The sequence below is a fragment of the Scleropages formosus genome, chromosome 21 (genome assembly GCF_900964775.1).
Source record: "Scleropages formosus chromosome 21, fSclFor1.1, whole genome shotgun sequence".
Lineage (NCBI taxonomy): Eukaryota > Metazoa > Chordata > Actinopteri > Osteoglossiformes > Osteoglossidae > Scleropages > Scleropages formosus.
The window spans coordinates 13,104,295-13,128,440 of NC_041826.1; the positions used below are offsets into that span (position 1 = coordinate 13,104,295).

The 24,146-nt window shown below is 44.5% G+C and overlaps 1 protein-coding gene across 1 annotated transcript in view; it reads right to left on the bottom strand.

Moving 5' to 3' along the window:
- Positions 1-24,146, bottom strand: part of kcp (kielin cysteine rich BMP regulator) — a 71,365-nt gene that overhangs the window by 16,022 nt on the left and 31,197 nt on the right. The window contains exons 9-35 of the mRNA XM_018726294.2: positions 23,921-24,014; positions 22,880-22,953; positions 21,621-21,800; positions 20,506-20,599; positions 19,997-20,079; positions 17,793-17,886; positions 17,611-17,690; positions 15,989-16,074; positions 15,724-15,814; positions 14,363-14,462; positions 12,576-12,661; positions 12,381-12,474; positions 10,581-10,733; positions 10,374-10,480; positions 10,018-10,114; positions 8,570-8,743; positions 8,064-8,146; positions 7,188-7,281; positions 6,449-6,631; positions 5,247-5,417; positions 4,480-4,656; positions 4,037-4,119; positions 3,788-3,878; positions 3,363-3,445; positions 3,031-3,204; positions 1,979-2,158; positions 198-462 (exon numbers count right to left, since the gene is read on the bottom strand). Of these exons, the coding sequence (XP_018581810.2) occupies positions 198-462; positions 1,979-2,158; positions 3,031-3,204; positions 3,363-3,445; positions 3,788-3,878; positions 4,037-4,119; positions 4,480-4,656; positions 5,247-5,417; positions 6,449-6,631; positions 7,188-7,281; positions 8,064-8,146; positions 8,570-8,743; positions 10,018-10,114; positions 10,374-10,480; positions 10,581-10,733; positions 12,381-12,474; positions 12,576-12,661; positions 14,363-14,462; positions 15,724-15,814; positions 15,989-16,074; positions 17,611-17,690; positions 17,793-17,886; positions 19,997-20,079; positions 20,506-20,599; positions 21,621-21,800; positions 22,880-22,953; positions 23,921-24,014 (3,271 nt within the window). The remainder of the gene's footprint in view (positions 1-197; positions 463-1,978; positions 2,159-3,030; positions 3,205-3,362; positions 3,446-3,787; positions 3,879-4,036; positions 4,120-4,479; positions 4,657-5,246; positions 5,418-6,448; positions 6,632-7,187; positions 7,282-8,063; positions 8,147-8,569; positions 8,744-10,017; positions 10,115-10,373; positions 10,481-10,580; positions 10,734-12,380; positions 12,475-12,575; positions 12,662-14,362; positions 14,463-15,723; positions 15,815-15,988; positions 16,075-17,610; positions 17,691-17,792; positions 17,887-19,996; positions 20,080-20,505; positions 20,600-21,620; positions 21,801-22,879; positions 22,954-23,920; positions 24,015-24,146) is intronic.

Here is a 24,146-nt window from a genome sequence, read left to right on the forward strand (position 1 = left end):
TAACCTACCTGTATAGCAAAAGCGGTAAAAGCACCTGACTATACAAAGTTACTCTGGGTAAAAGATTTTACCGTACATTATACAGAAACGTCAGGGTTAGGGGGCAGAATGATGCTAGTCATCACATTTTTCCCTCAAACATGCCCCATCCCATGAGATTCTTAGACTTGTACCACACCAAATTTGCGGAGCCCTACCTTGGCACTCGGGGCAGCACTGGTCAGGCTTGGTGACTGGCCTGGGACATTGGGCAGGAGGGCACACAACGGGGACACAGGCCACACTGCCTCGCACACAGCTGCAACGCTGGCACGGGTCTGAAGTTGAAGAGAAGGTCTGCGTGTGAGCATAGGTCACACCCTCGTAGAGACAGGAGTCGCAGGATGGGCAGCAGCCTGCTGAGGGCACCGGGTGGGAGCACTGCTGGGAGCAGGGCTTGCGGTGACAAGTCACCACCTCGTTCTGCGGGTAGGGCAGCAGAGGAAGCGGTCAGTCGCCGTCATCTACTGTGCACGATATTGTGAACACCTGCTTCATTCGTGCCGTTGTTCCGCAGTTCATCCGTACATAAACGAACCATAGGGGACTGGATACTGGAATGCCTGGACAGTCAAGTGCATCACAATAATTTTTAAAAAACATTTTTCAGAACTTAAAAAAAAAAAAAAAAAACTGAAAACTTGGTTAATTAATCAACAAAATTAAAACCCAAATTGTTAAAAAAAAATCACTTAAATATTTATTAATCAAATATTCAAGTATTATTAAATATATTAAATATTAAAATACCCAATAAATATTTAATAAATATGGGTAGCTGGTAGTGCAGTGGTTAGAGCTGCTGTCTTTGGACCCAAAGACTACAAGTACCCTTGAGCAAGAACACAGGAAGTGTTCTCCCACCTTATGAAATCTCGAGTTTCCGAAAAACCCTCTGTAACATGAATTCTTCTAAGCTGGAGAGGTCATTACATTATATGCTCCCCACGAATAATTCCCACCATTTGTCCCTGTATTCAACAAAGTTTCCTGTCACAGTCCAAAGAAATGTTTCTGGTTAACTGGAGACTCCAAATGTATGTGATAGATGCTCTGCTGCATAATTATGAATGCAAAATAAATGCTTACTAAATGCATGACTGTAGGGTGTAGACTGTAGTGTATCTAGCACTGTTATAGTGTGGGAGTGGCAGTGAGAGTGAGTGTGTGTTTGTGTGTGTGTGTGTTCCACTGATGTATGGATGAGTGACCCAGTGTAAGTAGTGTATCTAGCAGTGTGAATTACCTTGGTGAATAAGGTGTGTGGGCTGATAACACTACATAGTGTTCATTGAGAGTTGCTTTGGACAAAGTGTCTGCTAAATAAATAAATTTTAATGTAAATGACCTGTGTTAACTAAATACTAGACACTGCAAGTTATTTTGAAGAAAGCCATCTGCTAAATAAATGTATATAAATGTAAATGTCTGGTGCCAGTCAGGATATGCAAAATCAAAGTTCAGTTTATGTAATTACTCGTTTAGTCCAACTCTCATAACTTAAATGAACATGCCAGGTATGACCATATGAGCGAATGTTATTACTATGTTTGTATTCCTCCTGGAGAACATATATTTCTGTATTTAAGAAAGGCATTGCTTGCATAGTTGAACCAAAAACATAGCTGTGTTCATTAAAATCAAATGCAAAGGATAAACTAAATAACAAAGAATTTTTCGAAAGCAAATGAACACACAGAATTCAACGGATTGCTGGGATAGTCCCTTTCTGTTAAAAATATCAGTCCTAATTACGCAAAACCAGCTGGAAAAGCTGGACTGTGTATGCGAAGATGCTGCATAGTGCTGGTCTTGCATTCAGTACTGCATCTTCTGTGTGGAGTATGTTTCATCACCACGAAAACCCCCCGCGGTGAGGTTCCAGGCCACGTTGTCAGCCCTGCCTGATCGGACAAGCGGGTCTGTCCGGCGATCTCACCAGGCAGGTGCATGTGGAGCAGCTGTCAGTTGGAGAGTCGAATGTGGTTCCGCTCTCAAACGTCTGGCCCAAGTATTGGCACAGGCCTGTGCACACGGGGCAGCACTCCCCGGGCAAAAGGACGGGGTTCCTGCACAGGACAGATGGGCATCCCACGTGCACGCAGGTGACCCCACCGTTCTAAAAATAACCAATAGCATTAGTTTTAGTCTGCTGCATCCGGAGTACATCAACAAAGCAGAGTATGTACTTAGTACCTGGACTCATCCCGACAACCTTTACACTGTACTCATATTTACAGGCACATGCTCACCGCGAGCACTTGCAACAGGCTCTACGAGTACAGTACAACTACCGCTCTCTCAGATTATGAATGTTACGCTTTAAAAGATTCTCGGTATTTCTGTTCTAGAATTTCCAGTATAATTTTCCAGTAAATGGCAGTTTGCCGTTGCTTGTAGATACAGTAGAAAGTGCCAGCGTGCAGAAAAAGTGTAGGTTTGCCCAACCCGGGTAATATGTGTATGGGACAAACTGGACAGAAGGCTGAGAGCGAAGTAACGTACAAGTGTCTTACATCTTTGCGAACTGCCGCAGAAGAGCTGGGAGGACATAGCAGCTCATTTCCCAGTCAAAAGTGAAGTAAATGCCTCATGAAAAAACAAGTGTCCAGCGAGTGTACTTAAACTTTTGACTGGCACTGCATCCCATGTATGGATCCACAAATTACGCACAAATTTTTTTCCAACGAAATTATAACAAGCACTGAAAAAAGATTAAAAAAAAAATATTTGATGGGATCAACTAGTACTGCAGTTCATGCCTTGGACTCGTAACCTGAATATTGCCAGTTCAAGTTCCATTCTGCACTACTGTTATTGCGCCCTTGATCAAGGTATTTACCCTGAATTGCTCCAGTCAAAATACACAGGTCAGCTGTATATATGAGTCAAATAAAGTAAGTCACTTTGAACCGACGCATCGGCTAAGAAACTAACATAACGGTAAACGTGCTAAACGTATCTGCCTCCACGGCTTTGTGTGAGACGTACCAGACATGTGCAGCGCTGACACTTGTCTTTAGGGTCAGGGAAGCGCTCTCCATTCCGGCAGTCTCTGCCATGGAAGTCGCATCCGTCACACACAGGGCAGGAGCACGAGTCAGCAGCAGGGTGCGAGCAGGTCGCCTTGGGACAGCGCTTTGAGCCGCAGCTCACGTCCCCTTTCTGGGTCGGACAAGTAGCGGTAAACAAGGGAGATGAAAATCAATGAACGGCATCATTCCTTTCTCGCTGAAATAACGGCGGGACTTCTTTCCGTTTCTTGCTCCCTTTGTTTACACGCTAAAGCCGTCCCCGTTCCCTGGAATCTCAGAGAAACTCACCGAACACACGCACTCCTCGCAGACACCACCGGGCCCAGGGAAGCTCTCTCCGTCCACGTGCGGACGTCCATTGAAGAAGCAACCTGCAGCAGAGCAGACCCCGCCCCTGTCAGTCCGTCAGATGCCACCAACACTTGGATTCTCCATATCCAACAACAGGAGTATTGATGGAATTCATGCACAGTCCTTGAGGGAGGAATCAAACGAGTTCTCCAGCTCACCTTAGACAGCAGAGAGCTCAGAAAAGGCTTACATGGGTAACAGTGAGTCAAATCTGGAAATCCACTGCCTTGATGCAATCAAACCCCTCTACTGAACCCTCCAGTAATCCTGTACTTCACATTAACACCAGTGTAAGGACAAAACATCGGGTTCTGTCTGAACTACTGAGAAAATGTGAGTTTGAGGGACCGGTGCCGCCATACCGTCGCAAACGGGGCAATCGCACAGGCCAGTCGCGGGGTGGCGGCATGCGACCGGGGGACACACCCTCTTCACACACCGGACCGTTCCTGCCTGCAGCGAGCAGATCACGCAGGCTCAGTGTGACCGCACAAGTTGCCTGTATCGAGCGCAGCCTTGAGCAATGAAAGTAATCAAGACTGAAACAACTTCCTTGCCCAACGTGAGCAGGTATTCAAATAAAGTGACATCTAAAGAAGCTATTGACGTACCCAGCAGGTGCACTCTGAGCATGGGTCCCTGGGGTCTGGGAACAACTGTCCATCGGCAATGGTCACACTGTTGTACAAACACCCTGTGAAACGAAAAGCATTAAATATAACAGATGAGGAAATTAGCTCAATTCTTCTATTGTTGCAGCAAGTAGTACTGCAGCCTCAAAGCGTCTGGGCTGCGGTTGCAGACGTGGGTTTGACCTTCACTCGGTTTGTGTGGAGTTTGCGTGCGCTTCCTGTGTTGCCATGTGTTTCTTCTGGGCGTGCCAGTATAGGGGTATATGCTAAATATTAATTAAAAATCATTGTATGTTGTTTTGAACACAAGTGTCTGCTAAATGAATAAATGTAAATGCAATAAGCACAAGATAAAGACCGTCAGTTTTAAATCGAGCCCTCAGGGAAGCTACGGGAAGGCAGTACCGGTGACGACCTCATACCGTCACACACGGGGCAGCAGGAACCCGGCAGCGTGATGGGGTGGGTGCAGCCGGGGCTGTAGCAGGGCTTGCGGCCGCATGTCACGTGACCATTCACGCAGGAACAGAGGTTGCAGGGCTCACGGGGGTCAGTGAACTCCTGGCCATTCAGGTACTCCTTCCCAACATAGCTGCACCCTGTGAGCGAAGAGACGAAAATGTGCTCATCCTTCACAAACACATAAGTAATCTTCACCAGAACAATGAAGCCAAAACAGCACTTTAATTGTCAGCACACTGCAGTTTGGTGTTTCTAGTAGTGCTGGAGATGCTTCCTTGTACTTACATTTCTAAACATGTCTTGATGGCCTAAGGCAGGGTGGCTGGTAGCATAGTGGTTAGAGGTGGTGCCTTTGGACTCAAAGGTTGCAGGTTCAAATGCTGCCTCTAGCTAGACTCCCCTTGAGCAGGGTACACACATACACTGTCTGAACTGATTGTCCCATATGGGGTCACAGGGAGCTGGAGCCTAACCTGGCAACACAGGGCATAAGGCTGGAGGGGGAGGGGATACACCCAGGATGGCACCCCAAGTGGAACTTGAACCCCAGACCCAGTGGAGAGCAGGACCTGGTCCAACCCACCGCACCCCCCTTGAGCAGAGTACTAACCCTAAATTGTTCCCTTAAAATGACCCAGCTGTGCAAATGACTGTCAGTACCTTAATGCTGTGATTTGCTTTGGAGAACAGTGTCAGCTGAATGAATAAATGTAATTGCATCACACACCTTTGCAGGTCTGGCAGCAGTGTCCCTGAACAGGGAAGGGACAGGACACAGCAGGGCACCTCTGCAGCTCACATGTCACCGTTCCTTCTCGACAAGTGCACACCCGGCAGGGGTCCGAGGGGTCGGTGAATGCTTCTCCATTGGAATGCTCCACATCCCCATACAAGCAGCCTGACAGAGTGAGGCCACAGGTTAAAACTGGTCCTGGTTCTATGCCACATGAACTGATGGATAAAAATGGTTGGTTTGTGATGAGGCTTATTAACTGCCATACACAAATTATTGGAACATTTTTCTAAATGCACCGCTTCGTTCCATTTGTTACAGTTATTATGTCACTAAGAGGCATACTTGAGTGAAAGGCTTCATAATCGGCTGCTTTAATGAACAAACATGGTAAATCGGCGAGATGATGCTGGGGTTGATCAATGCAACAGATATTCAAAGTGGGTTTTGTGTCCAACTTCTGGATTTCAGCAAATTACACATTATTAATCATACAGGACGTCTGTCAGTTTGTGATGTGAATTTAATTGTTCGTGAAAATGGAGCTTCTCCATCATGTCAGTTTATATAATGGCTGAACTGGAATCAACCAAAAGTGTTTCTATATCTGCTTTTAATATTCAGAGTCAGCTTTGAAATCAAATGGCTTTCATCACTTTACACTGTTTTTGTGCACAAATCAGTGGAAATTCAGAGACATGGAAATCCCTTTCAGTATGCACACATGCAGTTTTGCAGAATTACAGGAAAAAAATATCATCCTATGAAATATTCCTCCTGTTCTCATAAGATCATAACTGAGTCTATTTCTTCAGAAGGTCCCTGCAGAAGAAAGTCACAGCTTTTGTATCATTTCTGAACATTTCCATTGTACTTCAGTAGAGATGCAAAATTGCCTTGTACAAGCCTGTCAAAGAGCCGCTGCCTTTGAACCTAAAGGTTGCTGGTTCAAATTCCACCTCCAGCTGTTGAACCCTTGAGCAAGGTACTTACCCTAAATTACTCCAGTAAAATTACCCAGATGCACAAATGGGTGAATAATTGTTTGAATCTTCAGATTATAAACTGCTTTGGGAAATAGCATTAGCTAAATGAACAAACATAAGTTTGGGTTGTAGGCTTTACAGAAGGTCTTCCTGCAGAGGGCCTGGCTGAACGAAAGACCCCTATGAATGTGGAGCCACGAGGCCCAATACCGTCACAGGTGCGGCAGCAGTCCTGGAGGATCGGGTGGACACAGTGCACGGGGCCGCAGGGTTTGCGCTGGCAGCTCACGGTACCGTTGCTGCAGACGCAGGTGTGGCATTCATCCGTGGGGTCATAAAAGCGCTGCTCGTGTCTGTATGGCTGCCCAGCATGCAGGCAGTCTGCAGGGGGCGCTGTAGAGCACACAGAGCACAAGTAAGTGTAAATGAAGTTGTCCGAGGTTGCCAACAGGAGGGAGGGAATTCACGGCCGCAAACTAGAATGTTTGAGGGAAGAGTTCATTTCAAGAAGTAACTGACCGATCTTGGAAATTTCAGACCATTACACTGACAAATTTAACCATTTTTCAGGTGATGCGCAGGCAAAGTGCAACTGGACAAAGCAGCTTCTTGCAAAGGTCTTTTATGACTGCTTGGCATATTTCATTCAGAATAAAGTTTTCAGTCATTCCTTAGTCCATCTCTCTGTCCATTTGTTCATTCATACACACACAGTCTGACCCGCTCATCCCATACAGGGTTGCGGGGAACCGGAGCCTAACCCGGCAACACAGGGCATAAGGCTGGAGGGGGAGGGGACACACCCAGGACGGGACGCCAGTCCACCACAAGGCACCCCAAGCAGGACTCGAACCCCAGACCCATCGGAGAGCAGGACCCAGTCCAACCCACTGCGCCACTGCACCCCCTTCATTCATTCATTCAAAATATTTGAGCAACACTTCCACACCTGGGCACATTGGGCAACACTCTCCAGATGTCACGGAGGGCTCGCTGCACTGCAGTGGGGGGCACCTCTTCATTTGACAATGGACATTACCATTCTATAGCAGGGACAGCACAAATCAATGAGAACTCATACAGAAATCTCACATAAATCAATAATATTACCAATAAGAATTATACTTCTCTTCCTTGCCCAAACCTCATTTATCTTTCCAAGGCCATAACCCTTAAATATACCCTTTATTTGAAGGTTTTACCATATAATAGTACAATTTTAGATAAGCCTCAGTAAACCGTTAAAGTGCACTAATGAAATTTCCATCTCATGGTTTAACCATTTCTTTGTGTTTGGCAAGGTTCTTTGACAAGCCCATTGGATTGTTGTCATGCTCCAGCACATCCCGTTGTTCCCTTTCTGAATTTCCTACTATGTATTATTTTTCACGCAAACATAATGAAACTAAATATCTACACCTTCTCCGCCAATAATTAATGAAGCTTCTGGTGGCAAATACAAAGGAAATCAAGCTTTAATCCTTTCTAAATGATTTCAACTTATTTAAAAAAAACTGATTATTTTTACTATTATTATTATTGTGTTAGGTGACATTTATCAAAGGCTATTTATAATTTTACTCATGTATACAGATGGGTCACTGAAGCAATTTAGGGATCCAAAATAATACATTTCCTCCTGGTATTTGAACCTTCAATATAAAATTCAGGGTCTTTAATCATTTTCAGTACCTGCTCTCACGATTTTACCAAATATAAATAGTAAAGGCAGACTATTAGAAACAGCAAAACTCGCGATATGAAGGAACAGGTGGTGCAAAGTGGAAAAAGCATAAAGTGACAGGTGCAGAGATGAACAGCTCACAACACAGTGGCAGGTGCGGCACTTGTCTGTGGGGTGGGCAAACTCCATTCCATTGGGGTACTCCTTCCCGGCATAGCTACAGCCTGGAACTCAGACAAACCGATATGTACAATGAGAAGCACATACAAATAAACTGTGTGTGTTTGTTGTATTGACTGTATGTATGTTGGGGCATTCCATCAGGTTTTCAGATATGCAATGGTTAGGACTCCTGCTTTTATACTTGAAGGACCCAGGTTCGAAACCCCCTGCTGCTGCAGTACCCTCCATCAGGGTGCTTACACTGAACTGATGCAGTAAAAATTACACAGCTGTCTAAATTGGTAAATCATTGTAAGGAGCTTAATATATAACCTTACATTGTAAGTTTAACGTAACGTTAAACATTGTAACGTAACTAAATTTCTCCAAGTTTTCAGTTCTGTTGATTTTTGTAATTTATTGTTTTTCTTAAAATAATAATGGCTGAGGCAAGTATGGGAGGGTGTGTCCGAAGGCTGATGTACCGTTGCAGTTGTTCTGGCAGCAGGAGCCAGGCAGTGGGTAGCTGCAGTGGGGCCGTTGGCACTCGTGGTCCTGACAGTCAACCAGACCACCTCGGCAAACACACTGCTGACACGGGTTCACGGGACTCGGGAACTTCTCCCCATCCACAAACACGCGGTTCTCAAAGTTGCAGTCTGGAGTGGGCACAGCATGCACATGAAGATATTCAAACGTACACGAGCTTCAATAACCCAAACTAACAAATTGCAGTGCCTCTTGAAAGTATCTCTGCTTTTACTTGACTTATTGAGCATAATTTGGATTAAAGTAACAATTCTGTGACTACTTCAGATTTATTACGAAGACAAGACAAGACACAACCCTGACCAAACGGATTTTGTTTATGAGTTTGACACACACTGCTTTAACAGAGTCAAATTTCCAGGGCGATGCACAATCCCATAGCTGAAATCAGGAGAAAGGTCAATGGCCTGAGAATATGGGCACCAGACTAAGAAAAGTGGGAACTGCCTTTTTGGCAAGGGAATGAGTCACGCTTCTCGCTCCACCCCACAAATCTGCCTGGTACATGTGGCATGGAGAACAGAATGCAGGAGAAATATCAGTAAGCACCTGGCGCTAAACCCCAATCTCACCCATTCCATCAGATCTTCCGTAAGGACCCTCTCCAGCACAGGCTGTCAGTGGTTGCCTGGCAGAGGTAACCTTCACCTGAGGGCCCCCACTGGGACTGGGTAACACTGAGCAGCAGCAGGACAGGTAGGTCTGCTGCCCCTCTCCCCTACTCTGTCAAGTGGACTGCAGCCACAACTTCATCTGTTCCACATGTCTGAGGTTCTCCTGATGAGGAAAATGTGTGTTCATGGGGATCTATGTCCACACAGTGATAATTTAAAGTCTCCAATCTCAGGGAAAGTTTGGGAAGTACAGCAGTATAAAGGGTAATTGTCCATTAACAGCCTAAAGAAATTGTGTTACAAGTGTGTAATCAGAAGCTGTTTCTGAAAAACCTTATTCACTGCAGTAAGCTGTTTTTACGGTTAAACTGCATGCACAATTTCAAGTATAAAACAAGCATTTTAAAATACAACTTGAAGAGCTATTAAAGTGTTTGCATAACGGAGTGTGTCCAGCATCCCCGTCCACAGCGAATGAGCAACCTAGACAGGACCCATGGGGAGGATGCTGGGATGTAGCAGGGAAAGTTCACCCTTAAGTCCCGCTAACAAACGTATCACAAATAATGAGAGGAACTAAGGTATTAAGCAGTGGTTCGAGCGTGTAGCGTGTGAGGTAGTGAATGAAACGCAGCAGCATGGAGTGATTGATGTTTCTTTCCATTCCAATGTCTTGATTTCTTTCCCAACCCCGTCTGCTGGTTTTTAGATTTTCAGGTTACTCTGGTGCTGACAGGGTGATGAATCTGCGTGGAGCGAGATGTTGTTACCTGGGCACTGGGGGCAGCACTGCCCTGCAGGTGCCAACGGGCTGGAGGAGCAGTTCACAGGAGGGCACTGGGTCTTCCTGCACTTCACTGTGCCGTCCTGTGGGAAGGCATGGGAAGTGATACGTGGACCAGTGACCATTATTCTGTGGAGACAGAGGCTAACAGCAGGGGTTCCTGCCACTGTTCACAAACTACAGGGTTTACTCCACTGGAGTACTATGAATTCAAAAAAGTGAGAAATGACTGAAGACAGTGAGAGCTACAGTCTGTTACTTTAAGAAAGCCTGGATCCATCTAGAAGCACAAGAATGTAACGTTACATTAACTAACTCACCCACTGCTTAGTAAGTGCTTACCTGACAGGTGCACCACTGACAGGGGCTCTCAGGGTCGGCGAACTCCTGGCCGTTCTCGAAAACACGCTGCTTGTAGGTGCAGCGATCACATGTGGCACAGCAGAGGCCTGCAAGAGGAGGTGGGACAGGTGTCAGGGGTGCGAGCCCATGGAGGGAAGGCTGGCTGGCGAGACGGTACGGAGTTTTGCTGACGTGTGACAGGCTCACCATCAACCCTGGTGGGATGCGAGCAGGACACGGGGGGGCACTGGGACACTTGGCACACAGCTTCCCCATTGATGCAGGCACAGCTGCTGCAGGGCTGGCTATCTGGTTCCCACTGTGTCCCCTCCTCAAACTCCATGCCCTCCAGAATACACACTAGACGTAGAGAAAAGAGAGAGAGAGAGGGGTGAACATTTCCATTTACTAATTTAACTGAACCTTTTCTCAAAAGCAACTTATAATGATTAAGCTACTTACAGAGATTTACCCATTTATGTAGCTGGGGCAATTTTAGGGTTAGTGCTCAAGGGTAATACAACAGGCATAGGACTCAAATATGGGTCCTTCAAGTGCATGCCAGCGACTTTAACCACTACGCCACCTGCTGACCCCAGAACATCAGAAGGTATTGCATCAGTTCTCTCAGACACTGACTGTAAATCTGGGCAAAACCACAGTGACAGACTTTCAGGTGCAAGTGAGAGTGATAGTGTTTCACAGGTTCGAACGTACCACTGGTGCATCCTGGAATTTCAAATCAGCAATACTTGCATGAAGAAACAAGACAAGGGCTTTTAAATAATAAATTTCTGTTTTCTTATTTAAACACAGATTGATTGCTATTACTAGTACACAGGGATGCCTTTAGGAAGGTGAAACATCAAGACCTAACAAAATTGGGATAAATACTAAATTCTGTGGAAACGTATTACACACACAAAGAAATGTCTAAAATCATGCATTAAAGGGTGGATTGAAATGAAATTTGAGGCAACTCAGCGAAACGAGCCTCAAAACATAAATACTGTCATTATCAACGACTGAATCGGGACAGAAGAAAATGTACGGCTGATTTGCCAAAAATACTTGTGTAACAGAATTTATCCGCATCCAAAAATCAAATTATGCCAAAAGTGGAAAAAGCGATTTTTTGATGGAAGATGCTCTCACAAAAGAAATAACAACTAAGAAGAAGAGAGATAGAGAGAGAGAGAGATTGGGCTAAGAGAGGCAGCGGTTAGCGTGGTCTGCACAGAAGAGGCCACAGGTGCACATGTCACATTTTTGACATGGCCAAAATGGGCCTGAATCGTTGAAGTTCTGGCACGGAAACCTAAAAGTTCCCAAGCGTGCTTCTGCCAACCATGGCTGCTGGAGCAGAGCTCAACTCCTGAATCTCAAACAAAGTGCGAGTGAAGAAAGAACGTGTTTGTCGCGGAGATGCACAAAACCAGGGAAATGCGCCGTGAAGCAGCCGTGTTTCTGCAGATAAGAAGAACTGGGTGTATGGCCAGCTGATTACAGCCTTCCTAAGTAACTCTGACAAGCAGCTGGCCACAGGCAAAGAACTGACAGGATGCGGCGTCTGTGCTCTACCAAAGCCCGTCCGCCATACCCCCGCTGCCTGGTATACTTTACGGTAAATCCCAGAACAGCGGTTCCTCTTTGATCCCGCAGTGCGCAGAGACAGCAGCCCATCGATAACGGGTAGCCTACGAGGCGCGGTCATAAATCTGACGTGTTTAACAGGCACCGGGGTCGATGATTTAGGACCCGCGAGGGGCTCGGGGGCAGGAGCTGTCGACAGAGAATTAACTGCAAAGCAAAGCACGTATATTAAACCCCCCCTTCATAAAACAACTCATTACAAAACAGACACAACTTGTGCCAATATGCAGGGGGATCTTGGTGAAGGAAGTGAAAGCACACAGCAGCTATTTTTCGGGACTCAAGACGCCAGGTTGTATTTGTTCTGCTGGAATTGCTGCCCGCACGGAAAAGCTGGACAGACGGGTACGATACCTTTACAGACGGGGCAGCAGAGCTGCGGGTCTATCATGGGATTGGAGCAGCGCACTTGGGGACAGCGCTCCTGGTGGCATCGAACGTTCCCACCCTATAAGGAAAAAAGCCACACGTATTGTATGAGTCACATTCTTGAACATGAGCTCTGTATATATTTCTGTGTATTTTGACTTGCACATGAATTTGTCTCACTTTACAGATACACTGGAGACATGGGCCGCTCCCAGGGGGGTTGAACACCTTTCCGTCAGCATAGACCCTCCTTTCGTACTCGCACACTGCCAGGACAGAAGCGCAATGGTCAAGGGTCAATTACCACACTGCTGGACCACTAACAGATCACATGTTCTTGATAACAGTTTCTACCTCTAAAAACTGCAACAGTATTTCACTTCAAACCACACACACACACACACACACACACACACACACACTTCCTGAACTGCGTGTCCCATTTGGGGTCACAGGGAGCCAGAGCCTAAGCTGGCAACATAGGATGTAAGGCTGGAGGAGGAGAGGACACACCCAGGACAGGACACCAGTCTGTCGCAAGGCACCCCAAGCAGGACTCGAACCCCAGACCCACCGGAGAGCAGGACCTAGTCCAACCCACTGCTCCACTGCACCCCCACTTCAAACCAGTTTAAAATTATAAATATTACAACTTCAAAGTATTTGGTGACTGGATGAAGAGAAGTTTAACGCAAATCACCATGATGGCAGCACAACTGAAGATGGCAGGTGTAACAGAGTGATGTCACCTCACACCCAGATTTAAATCTTGCTGTCACACCTTTGAGACAAAATGCTTATACTTGTTCACTTAACTGACAGTTTTCTCCAAAGGAACTTTCAACATTAAGGTACCTTACAATCATTCATCCATTTATACAACTGGGTAACTTTTGCTGGAGCAGTTTGCGGTGGGCACCTGGCTCAAGGGTACTTCGCCAGTAGGAGGGATGTGAACCTGCAACATTCAGATTCAAAGGCAGCAGATCTAACCACTACACAACTTGCCCCCCCGAATGATCCCTTCTGAGAAGCAATACAGGGCAATCAGGAGTCAGACAGCAAGGCGCAAAAAATAACTTCCCTCTCTCAAGCTGTTCTCCTGCGTTCGGCATCTGAGCTGCGCATTATAATCCATGTTGCTCTTCAACGGACTTTCACTTTCACTGGACTTTGGGTCCAGCATCCAAATAAACTGTTGCATCTGCTGTATTTTCTCCAAACTTGGTTACTTCATTCTGACTGCGACTTTAGTGTTACGTAACGTCTGTTGTTCTTTTGCATTAACTGTGACCGGATGTAAACTCAGCGAGTCAAATTCCTTCTGCGTAAAAGCAGTACAATGTCATCGTCCATAAAGCGATGCAGCAAAATTACTCAGGTGAATAAAAGGGTAAACAGCTGTCTTAGCAGATTAGTAAAAAGGCCTAATGTAATAATGTAAGTCACTTTTGGGAAAAGCACAAATGAAGTAAATGAAGCTAAATGAAATAACTAAGTGTGAGCAGCATTTTCCGTTATCAAGACCGAGAGGCACTAGAACAGCACGTCCTGCCGAGGGCGCCGTTCTGTTCTCGCTGTAGCTCCAGTCGATGCCCCCGGCTGCCACCTCCCTCCTGTCACTACTGCAATCCCACCGCTCCTGTTCAAGTGGGAGCTCATTCCCCAAGCCAGCGTTCCATCATCTCTCGTTTGACCATTCTTCCACTGTACAGCCGCAGACCTGGATCCCAGCCGAGCTATTTGGCAGTGGGCCTGGGAAAGGGAGACTGACCACCTCCAGCACAATTTCTGTACACACAACAGGCACGCTTTCTATATCCTCCTCAACACAGGCTATGGATTCATATCAAAACAGCATCAACACATGAGGACGGCATTAAGTAGCACTGTGTAGAATCCCTCATTTGATGATCTGACTGTCAGTTCCTCCCTCCTCCTCCTATCCTCGTCCACTGGAGACTCACTGTCACAGGAAGGGCAGCACTGCCCCCTTGTCCTGGCAGGGTGGCTGCAGCGCACAGGAGGGCACTGTGAATCCAGGTGCTCACAGGACACCAGGCCACCCTGGGAAACACACAACACGGGCATGACATCAGCCTTTAGTTTGCATTGTGCTCGCTACCAATCCATTGCTAAAGGAATTTTCACTCACTCGCCCTTTTCAATCATCACTGGAAAGATGGAAACAAATGCCGAGAGTGCACAACCCATGAACAAATGTAGGAAAATTGATTTAGAGATGAAAGCGAAAATGACAAATATGAACGTGAACAAATATGAGCAACTCGGACTGTCAGCGTCAATAGTGAATACAATTTTAAAATATGGCCCCCATATCATATGGAAAGGGATTTCCCCCTCGAAAATCAACAACAATAATAAAACAGAGTTCTGATGCTATTTATGAAATGGAGAAAAATATTAATAATACGGATAGAAGACCAAATCCAAAGACCTGTTCCGTTAACTCTTTACAAAGACATAAAGGGAAAATATGCAAACGCTTCTCAAACATTTGTGACAAGTAATGGCTGGTTTTATCATTTTAAGAATCATGCTGGTCTTCATAATGTTGAAGTGATTGGTAGGGCTGCTGGTGGTGATGCAGCACCAGTTCAACAGTGTGAAGTAAAGTGTAATCAAAGATGGATGTTATCTGCAGCAAAAAATTGTAATGTATTGATATTAGATTATTAATGACATATTTTCATTTTCCTTGTGTGGATGTACTAGAAAGTACTATAAATATTTTTTCTTTTTTATAATACATTTAATAATTATGGAAATTAATTTTCTATGAAAGAAAGTGATAGAAATAACATCGTGAATATGTTTACCTGACATATTGATATACTATGCAGTATTGTACTCATATATCCATAGCTTGTGGGGTGTGATTCATGGGTGGGGGGTTGAGTCAATTTCAACTTACCTAAATTTCTAGTTATGTGTGGGTTTCCAGAACAGATCTATCACTTTAACCCAACGTGTGTCTGTATTCATTTTAACAGCAAGGCTAGCACCGCAGTAACAAGAAATATTGGAGGCACGCTTCACAACTATGAAGGATTCTATTTTGTGTATAAATCCTAACACACTTAGCCTCATGAAAAAACCTGCGACTTAATTTAAATTTAACCAATTTAAAGATTATGGCTGGATCGTTGCCGTTACAAATATTTCAATTCCCTGCATTAGGACTTCTCCACAACTGCGATACGCATCATATGCTGAATGAACAAACCAGTGAAATGGTTCAAAAGCACAGTGTGAAAGTGAGGAATGTTTATATGTCTGTGCTCAGCAACGAGCTGAAAGAACTTACCGAGCAATGGCACTTGACACATGGGTCAAGGGCAGAGGCAAAAGTCTGTCCATCTGCATACACCTGGGAGTCATATTCGCACTGCTCACATCTGCAGTGTCAAAGAGAGTCAAACTCATACCGGTGTCCAAGAAGTTACAAGCTTTCCCTGTGAGACCTCATTGACCCACAGTAAGCGAACCCCCATTGTGAACACCAGCCTCAGGTGTGTACCAGTAATACCTTGTGCATTACATGTTGTGTAAGCGAATAGGGGCGCCTGTACCGTGGACAGCACTCTCCAGGCCTCTGCACTGGGTTTCTACATGGCATCACTGAGCAGAGGACAGGGCCACAGTGGAGGTCACCTCTCTAGAAGACATGCAGGCAAAGTCCAGTTTCATTTGGGGAGCAGGGAGCGCAGTGGTTGGGGCCACTGGCTTGCAGTGTGAAGGCTCCAGTGCTGAAAGTAACTCATGCTGTAATACCCTCAGATATGGAACTTACCCTGAATACAGTGAAAATACCTTGCTGTATGCATGGGTCAATTACTCAGTAGAGTGGTAGACAAACCTAACACTGTAAGCTGCTTTGCAGAAATGCAACAAATAAATGGATGTAGGCTTCCCTTGTATCATAAAGCCTCATACTGAGAGAAACTGGACTTAAGAGGAAGTGTAATTTGTACATTTCATTTAATTATAAGAGAAATTTCTATTCAAAACATTTTCCCTGATGACATCACACCACACATGATACATGCGTTGTAGCAACACCCCTATGCATCTCTGTAGTCTCTAAACCAGTTGCCCTCTCAACAGTATCAATCAGAAATCCTGGCAGTTTTTATCATAGTACAAAACCCATCATCTATTACAATGAGTCTTAAAGCAAACAAGATTCAAAGAAAGCGTTAAAAAAGTTGCAAAGAAAAAGAAAGCCTCGCCTATCAGTTTAAGACTTGAACTGATAAAATTCATGGAACTCTCTGATTTTGAAGAGTGATTTGATTTACTGAGCCACCAGTTCACCTGAAACACACATCTTCGGACAGTGCGAGGATTCCCGATCAGTAGGTAGAATCCCACGCAAACACAAAGACAACACATCTCCTCTCCACAGACTGAACCTGATTCAAACCCACAGCCCAGGAGCTGAGAGGCACCTACTGTGGCACCGTGGTACCCAAGAACAACAGAATAAAACAAAATAAAAGGAGGAAATAAGATAAAATGGGAAGGAACCGAGGGGATTGATAGTGATTTTCAAGGCTGGATTTAAAGGCGTCTAGAGTAGTTCTGGTTTTGAATAAGATTTTCTCAGTGTTCAAAACATAAAGCAGGAATTTTGCATGTTTATTGAAAACATGGATGAAACTTTTGTGGCTCAGGAAGGCATTATTTGTTTTTAATTTAAATTAAAGGTAAGCAAGTTTGCTTTGCGGAGATACGGTGTGGAGCAGGTAACACCACTGCCTCACAGCTCCCGAGCTGCTCGGTGGGAACGGGATTCGAGTCATTTCGTGGGAGTTTCATGCATCCTCCAGACATGAACAGGAGAAGGCACTGCCAAACCACTTCTGTTCTTCTCGTAAAACCACGCAAGTGGCTGCAGTAAGTCAGGGTCAACTCGACACCAAGTTGATTTTATGATAATTCAAGAAATTTTGCAATGCAAGTAAAATTTTGAAGGTGGCCATGTCACGTGAGGGAAATAATAACAACACTTCTACTTTCTTACAGCTCCACAGCCGACTGAACATAATCATTAGGACTATACAAACTGTGCATCATGTAGGTCATAGTTAAAAAAAAAATTAATGATGCTAAAACAGAATGAGGGAACAATCACCTTTGTTTTTACAACAGGTAAGGAAAAGAGAAAGAGTTATTAAGAGTCTTGACTTACCAAACATGTGCACTCCTGACAGTGGTCTGCACTAGGAACACGGTCACCAGAGAGGTAGTTAACACCATTCACACTGCAGCCTGGAAGCAATAAGGAAAAGCACCACTGTGTTGCCTGGATGCTGCCTTATAGGTACAGCAAATAAATACCATTTGGCTTTAGTTCGTAGAGGGAATCCTCACCATCACAGACAGGACAGCAAGATCCTGGTGGAGGGCTTGCAGGGTTCCTACAGGGGATGTGGCACGTATCGATCTCACACTGGACCCGTCCCTCCTGGGAACAATGAACAAATTCTTGCCGCATAGAGCCCCCCTTTTTCAGTTAAGTGATCTCAACTGCTGCTATGTTCACTAAATGCACAGCAAGGTGCTCAGGGACACAGCTGCCCTCAGTTCTCCACACTCAAAATGAATATACGGGCATCCTTCAATTTACAAACTGTCTATATCCAAAAGTTTGGCGTAACAGCTCTTGGCTTTTGATACCTAATTTTCGATTAGCGAAACAAAAAAAAAAAAAAAAAACAGTATGACAAAATCATGCATGTCTAAAAAAAGTTACACATCACGTGAGTGACGTGGAATTGCAGTAATGTGCTGAACTTCCACAGGAGTGTCTGTTTGCCATATTGGGTGTGCTATTTAATGAAAGACTGCAGAAACAGCAGAGCAATGAGCAGGAAAAGTTTGGCAGAGAGGATTTTTTGGGTACGCTCCTTTTAGCAGCAGTTCACAGTTTTACAAAGGTATTCACAATAAACACAACACACTCAGTGGATCCCTGCTTGGTCTATTGCTCATCCTGAAGAGAACTGATTCATTAAAAAGAAATAAATCACCCCAGACTAGTATGCGAGAGAATGTAAGTGTTTCACATTCTGCTGAAATTATGGGTTTGACTGATAAGTTATAAAGGCGTTTTACAGTGTTTTGGTGATCTTTGGGAAAATTAGTTTCAGATTTTTGGATGGGCTGAGAACGCATTTTTATTTTTCCCCAATGACTAAAATGGGAAATAGGCTTTCGGTATGTGAAGTTTCAATATTTGCACCTTTTTCAGGAATGGATTAATTTCGTAAATCGAGGGATGCCTGTAGATTGGTTCGACCAAACGTGTCTGCCAAAATAGGTCTGAGTTAAAGGAACAAAACAAGGTGCATTCCTTCAGATATGATTTCGGCGTCTGCAGTATTTGTCTTGCCTCTGTTCGCGTCAACGACACTGTAGACCCGATATATCGCAGACGGCGGAGTCCAAAGTTCCAAACCACTTATGAGTGACTCCACATTGTAACAAGTTTCCAGTTTAACGAAAGTTGAAGAGTGTTTAACTACAGTTTACTGCTAAGAAAAGAGTAATGTAAGTAAAAGCAACCGTCTGCACGTGTGAGCAAAAATAAGTGATGCATCGCAGCATGCATACTTTGTAATGAGTAATAGCACTGAAAAGTGCAATTCAAGAATTCTTGTTTTTATTGACGAACCACAATGTAATGAACCAGAGTTTCCACATGGCGTAAGTCCTGTAACATTAAACGCTATTGCTGCTACAGGGCTATTTAAGGACAAAAACGTTTTATTTGGCCGACTTTTCATTGCTCAATGAATCAAATCAGCATTGTTTTGGAGCAAGATACCAAAGCCAAATCAAAATATTGTGGGAAAACAAAAGGGTTTTTGCAACACCGTTGACTTGACGGTCATTGCAAATTAGTCGCCCAACATCTAAGCAATTTAAAGCTGTACTGCTTTGGAGCAAGAAAGCAAACTTACACCAAAAGATCACGGAAATAAAAGGCTTTACAACACACACACACATTTTCTGAACTGCTTGTCCCGTACGGGGTCACGGGGAACTGGAGCCTACCCAGCAACACAGGGCGTAAGGCCGGAGGGGGAGGGGACACACCCAGGACGGGACACCAGTCCGTCGCAAGGCACCCCAAGCGGGACTCGAGCCCCAGACCCACTGGAGAGCAGTACCCGGTCCAACCCAATGCGCCATCGCGCCCCCTCATGGCTTTACAACATGAGTGGCAAAAACAACATCGTTCAAAAGGTTTTTCCACAAAATGTCAACATTTTTTATTTTTCACCGTAGGTCTGTGTTGTACGAATCGCTGTATTGGATAACTTTACCTTTCGACTTTTGGAAATGTGATTGGGAACCACCCGAACTTGGGACACATGGAAAGAAATTGATCCAAAAAAAATCTGGGGTCCAAGCTCTGACCGTGTTATATGCGATCCCGCATTATATCGGGTTTACAGTGTATGTATTTTTTGTCTCATCATGTTATTATATGCTGTTGTAGTCTTGTGCTGTTTCTTCCAGGGTTAAGAAAATTTTCATATGTTAATTATTTATTTAACAGTGTACCTTACCAAACAAGTACAGATGGTGCAGGGACTCTGCGGGTGTCTCCACTTTGAGCCATGTTCATGTTGGACACTGTTTTCCACACAGCCTTTGGAGGAGTAACAAAAATGACAAATTATATAGATTGTGGAGATACACACACACATTTTCAGAACCGCTCGTCCCATACAGGGTCGCGGGGAACCGGAGCCTACCCGGCAACACAGGGCGTAAGGCCGGAGGGGGAGGGGACACACCCAGGACGGGACGCTAGTCCGCCACAAGGCACCCCAAGCGGGACTCGAACCCCAGACCCACCAGAGAGCAGAACTGTGGTCCAACCCACTGCGCCACCGCACCCCTAATTGTGGAGATATTCATCACAAATTATCTACTAATTATGTACTGTCACTGGGCTTCAGTTGGCTCCTTTAGCTGACAATATTACTATTGTATAGATAGTATACAGTGGTCTGGATAAAATGGTTTGGATGACTTTGGAAGCAAAGCTGGGGCTAGCAGATGTTGGGCTCACCTCTGCACTGGAGGCAGCACTTGCCATGGAGCGTCTCAGTGGCTGTACACTCCAAGGCCGGGCAGGATACACTCATACATAGAACGTTTCCCTCCTATGGGCCAGCCCCGCATACCCAAAAATCAAAGGAAGAGAAGGAAAAAACAATGACTGACCCCTATTTCACCTCCTTTTTCACTGAACCTCTGTAGTAACCCCCTACCCCACGCCCCTTTTCAGCCACCCTCTCCAGTGTCTCTACTATCGGTTCACCTTGCTTTCTTACACATTTTTTTGTGAGAAAAAAAGGGCCGACCAGCGGAGACACAATAAGACTAGGCTTCCGGCTTTGTGTTTGTGCAATCTGCCCAGAGGGGCCCTGTCACCCTGGCTCTAATAACCAGAGGAAGCAGACAACGCTGACCTGAATGCTGGGCTCGGGAGAGTGAGTCTTCATTAAGCCATCAGCGACCACGCATGGCCAGTGTTCCTGAACTGAGATGCAACAGCACCCAGATGCCCCTCTCCCACATTCCACACCCCAGAAAGAAAGGCCCTTTTTCTCATTCAAATCACTAACTACTATGATATGTCACCGGGAACCTGGGGTCGGACATAAGGACACGTACTGAACAATAGACCGCGGCAGAACGCCCGGTCCTCAGCAGGACAACACAGCCTGCGGTGCACCTCCATTGCTAATAATGCAATTAAAGAGAAGGAGATTACATGCGATTTTACAGCTCGGCAGGTGCAAAACTAACGCAGTAACCCATCGAGTGACCCCATCCACCAGAAGCAGCAACGCCGGGTCAGGGTTGAGCGAGCAGTCTGGGGCTGCCGGGGGCTCCCGTCCGCCTCTTCTCAGCTGGATCGGCCACTTCAAGGCTAGCCCTGTCACTTCCTTTACCTACAAGGCCATTGTTATCTTAATCACATTATGGCCTGGTAGGTTCCACAAGTGCTAAGGCAGAAAGCGATTAAAAACAATTCTTACAGAAGTCGGGACCAGAGAAAACGGTTGACACCATCTGAACCAATCTTTAAAAGCCAACGTTAATCTAAAGTGTTGCCAAAACACTGGGAGAGCACTACACATGTGTGAGAAACTGGAAATATGAACGGTCGGCACTGACCGAGCAGACACAACGCTTGCACGGGTCCTGGCTGTCAGCGAAAGTGACGCCATCTAGGAGCACTTGGCCTTGAAACAGGCAGCGAGAGCAGTCCCTGCAGCAGGATCCGAACGGAGGCTTTACACCATGGCTGCAGGTTTGAGGACACTGGTAGATGTCAACGCAAGACAGATTACCCGCCTGGAAGGAAAGAAGTAGTCCATAAAAAAGGCAGCTCGCAGCAGTGGTTCTAAAGCCAGAAGAAGAAATGCTTCCGTGATATTCAGGAAGGAATTTCAGGAAAACTCTCGGCTATACAAATGAACATATAACTTTTACAGACGACTACAACAGGCCACCCAGTTTTTGACCGGGACACCAAAAACGGAAAGCTGTCTTGAACACATCTCAAGGGTTAAATCAAATAATTAGAAAGAAGAAAAAAAATTACAGTTGCTTTATGCTACTACGTTGTGTTCCATATTGAAAATTTAAAATACTGGGAAACTCTTCAGAGACATAAGCATGGTTCACACATCTGATCGTGAACTTAGTTTCTCAGCATAAATGGAGAATTTGAATATTCTCTCAGAATTTTAGCAGAGAAATTGCTTTGGTTTTTGATCCTCGAAATCCTTCATTTGTGTTTGAGCCAATAATCAGACCAGTGCTTGAATAAAGTGATATGAGCTCATTTCGAGTTTTTATTCCCTTTAATCCAGGAATTTAGGTGGCTTGTTTAAGCAAGCATGGCTGATTTCATTCTTCAGTCACCACAATTCTGGATGGATTTGAAATCTTGTTGCCAATATGGTTGCAAATAAAATACAGGCTAGTAATTACTACTGTTCAAACTGGACTTCCCAGTGTATTGATGCAGAACATTCTGTATCCTTTGACACCGCAGAAGAAGCACAACAAGCAGTCGCGGTTTCCCCCTTAGAGGAGTGGTGTGCTCAGAAAAAATCAGACACAAGTTGACTGAACACATTCTCTGATCACCCCCTTGCTGTTGTATGATTATGAAAAAGTAATCTACTGCTAGCTATGATATAGAAGTGAATCCTGTGACTCAGTAATCAATGTTTAGACATTCAGCAGATTAGTCTCTTTACAGAAAAACAGATAAACTACGGCAGATGTTCTTTTTATATATATATACATAAAACCACATAATGAAATTAAAAATAAGAGCTGTTAGAGATTTTTTTAGCCTAGGCTGACTGAAGCTGTTACTTTGCTAACAATGCGCTTAGATGATCACGCTAGGGGGTACAAACCCCGCAGGTGCACGACTGACAGCCGTCAGCAGTGTTGAAGGAGCCACTGTAGGGTCGGCCGTCCAGGTCACACTCTGAAAAGACAGGAAACCCCACATCGGGCTGGTGTTTCATAAAATGTGGCTCCTGCTGGCAAAGGTAGACTGGTTTCTGCCATCCATAGGCCATGTACAGTAACAAGCAGAACGTGTGCTCACAGTCTGTACCTTTACAGAATGCAAACAGCAGAAAAGAGATTTTAAATATATAATATAATCATTTTCTACTAATGCGTTTGCATGCTTCCTTTCTTTTATCTGCCATATTTTTTCTTTTGTTTTCTCACTTCTTTACTATTACCTGTATTAAAATCTGTTTGCTGTTTTACTTTACCCACTCATTTTTTTTCTCGTTACCTTATTGTTGAAACCTATTTATCTTTTCTTTTACCTGTTAAGTGCTTTGAGAAGGTGCTTTTAAATGTGCTGTATAACATAAACTTATTATTAGCATTATGAACATCTCCAGGTTGAAACCTTTCTTGAGTATTCATAATTCTCCCTCCACTACTACTACTATTATTATTATCATTATTACTATTATCATCATCCTATCCAGGGTTTCACAGATTGGCATTAAAATTACACTAGTGTTCAAATGTTTGGAATCACCCAGAAATGTTCATGTTTTCGAAAGAACTGATACTTTTTTATTGAAGGTATTATTATACTGATTTAAAAATATAGCCAAGACATCATAACTAATGTTGAAAATGGTTATTACTGCTTGAAATGACTGATTTATAATTTATTATTCACATATGACTGCAAAGCCCCATTTTCAGCACTCATTATTCCAGTGTCCTATTCCATTTCTGGGTGATTCCAAACTTTTTATCACTAGTGCATACCCATCCTATACTTTTATTGGGAAAGGGCATAGCTGCTACCATATATATATATTTTTTTTTTTAAGATATAGACAGCAGAGTTAAAAACCAGAATTCAGACTTCATTTAGCACTTTTGATAAGTGTTTTGAAAGGAAAAGCAGCTGGTCATACCTGAGCAGGTGGCGCAGCACTGGCCCGGCCTCTGGACAGGGTTGGAGCAAGACGGTGCTACACACTGCACAGGATTACACTTCACCAAGCTATTCTAACAGAGGAACAGCAGGAAAAGACCTTTTTGTATGATCCCTATGCCTAGTATGATCCATAGCTACGTAGTTATGTGACATATTGCGGTTACCTGGTGCACTCAACATGCCAGTAATGTTAACCAGTTCAA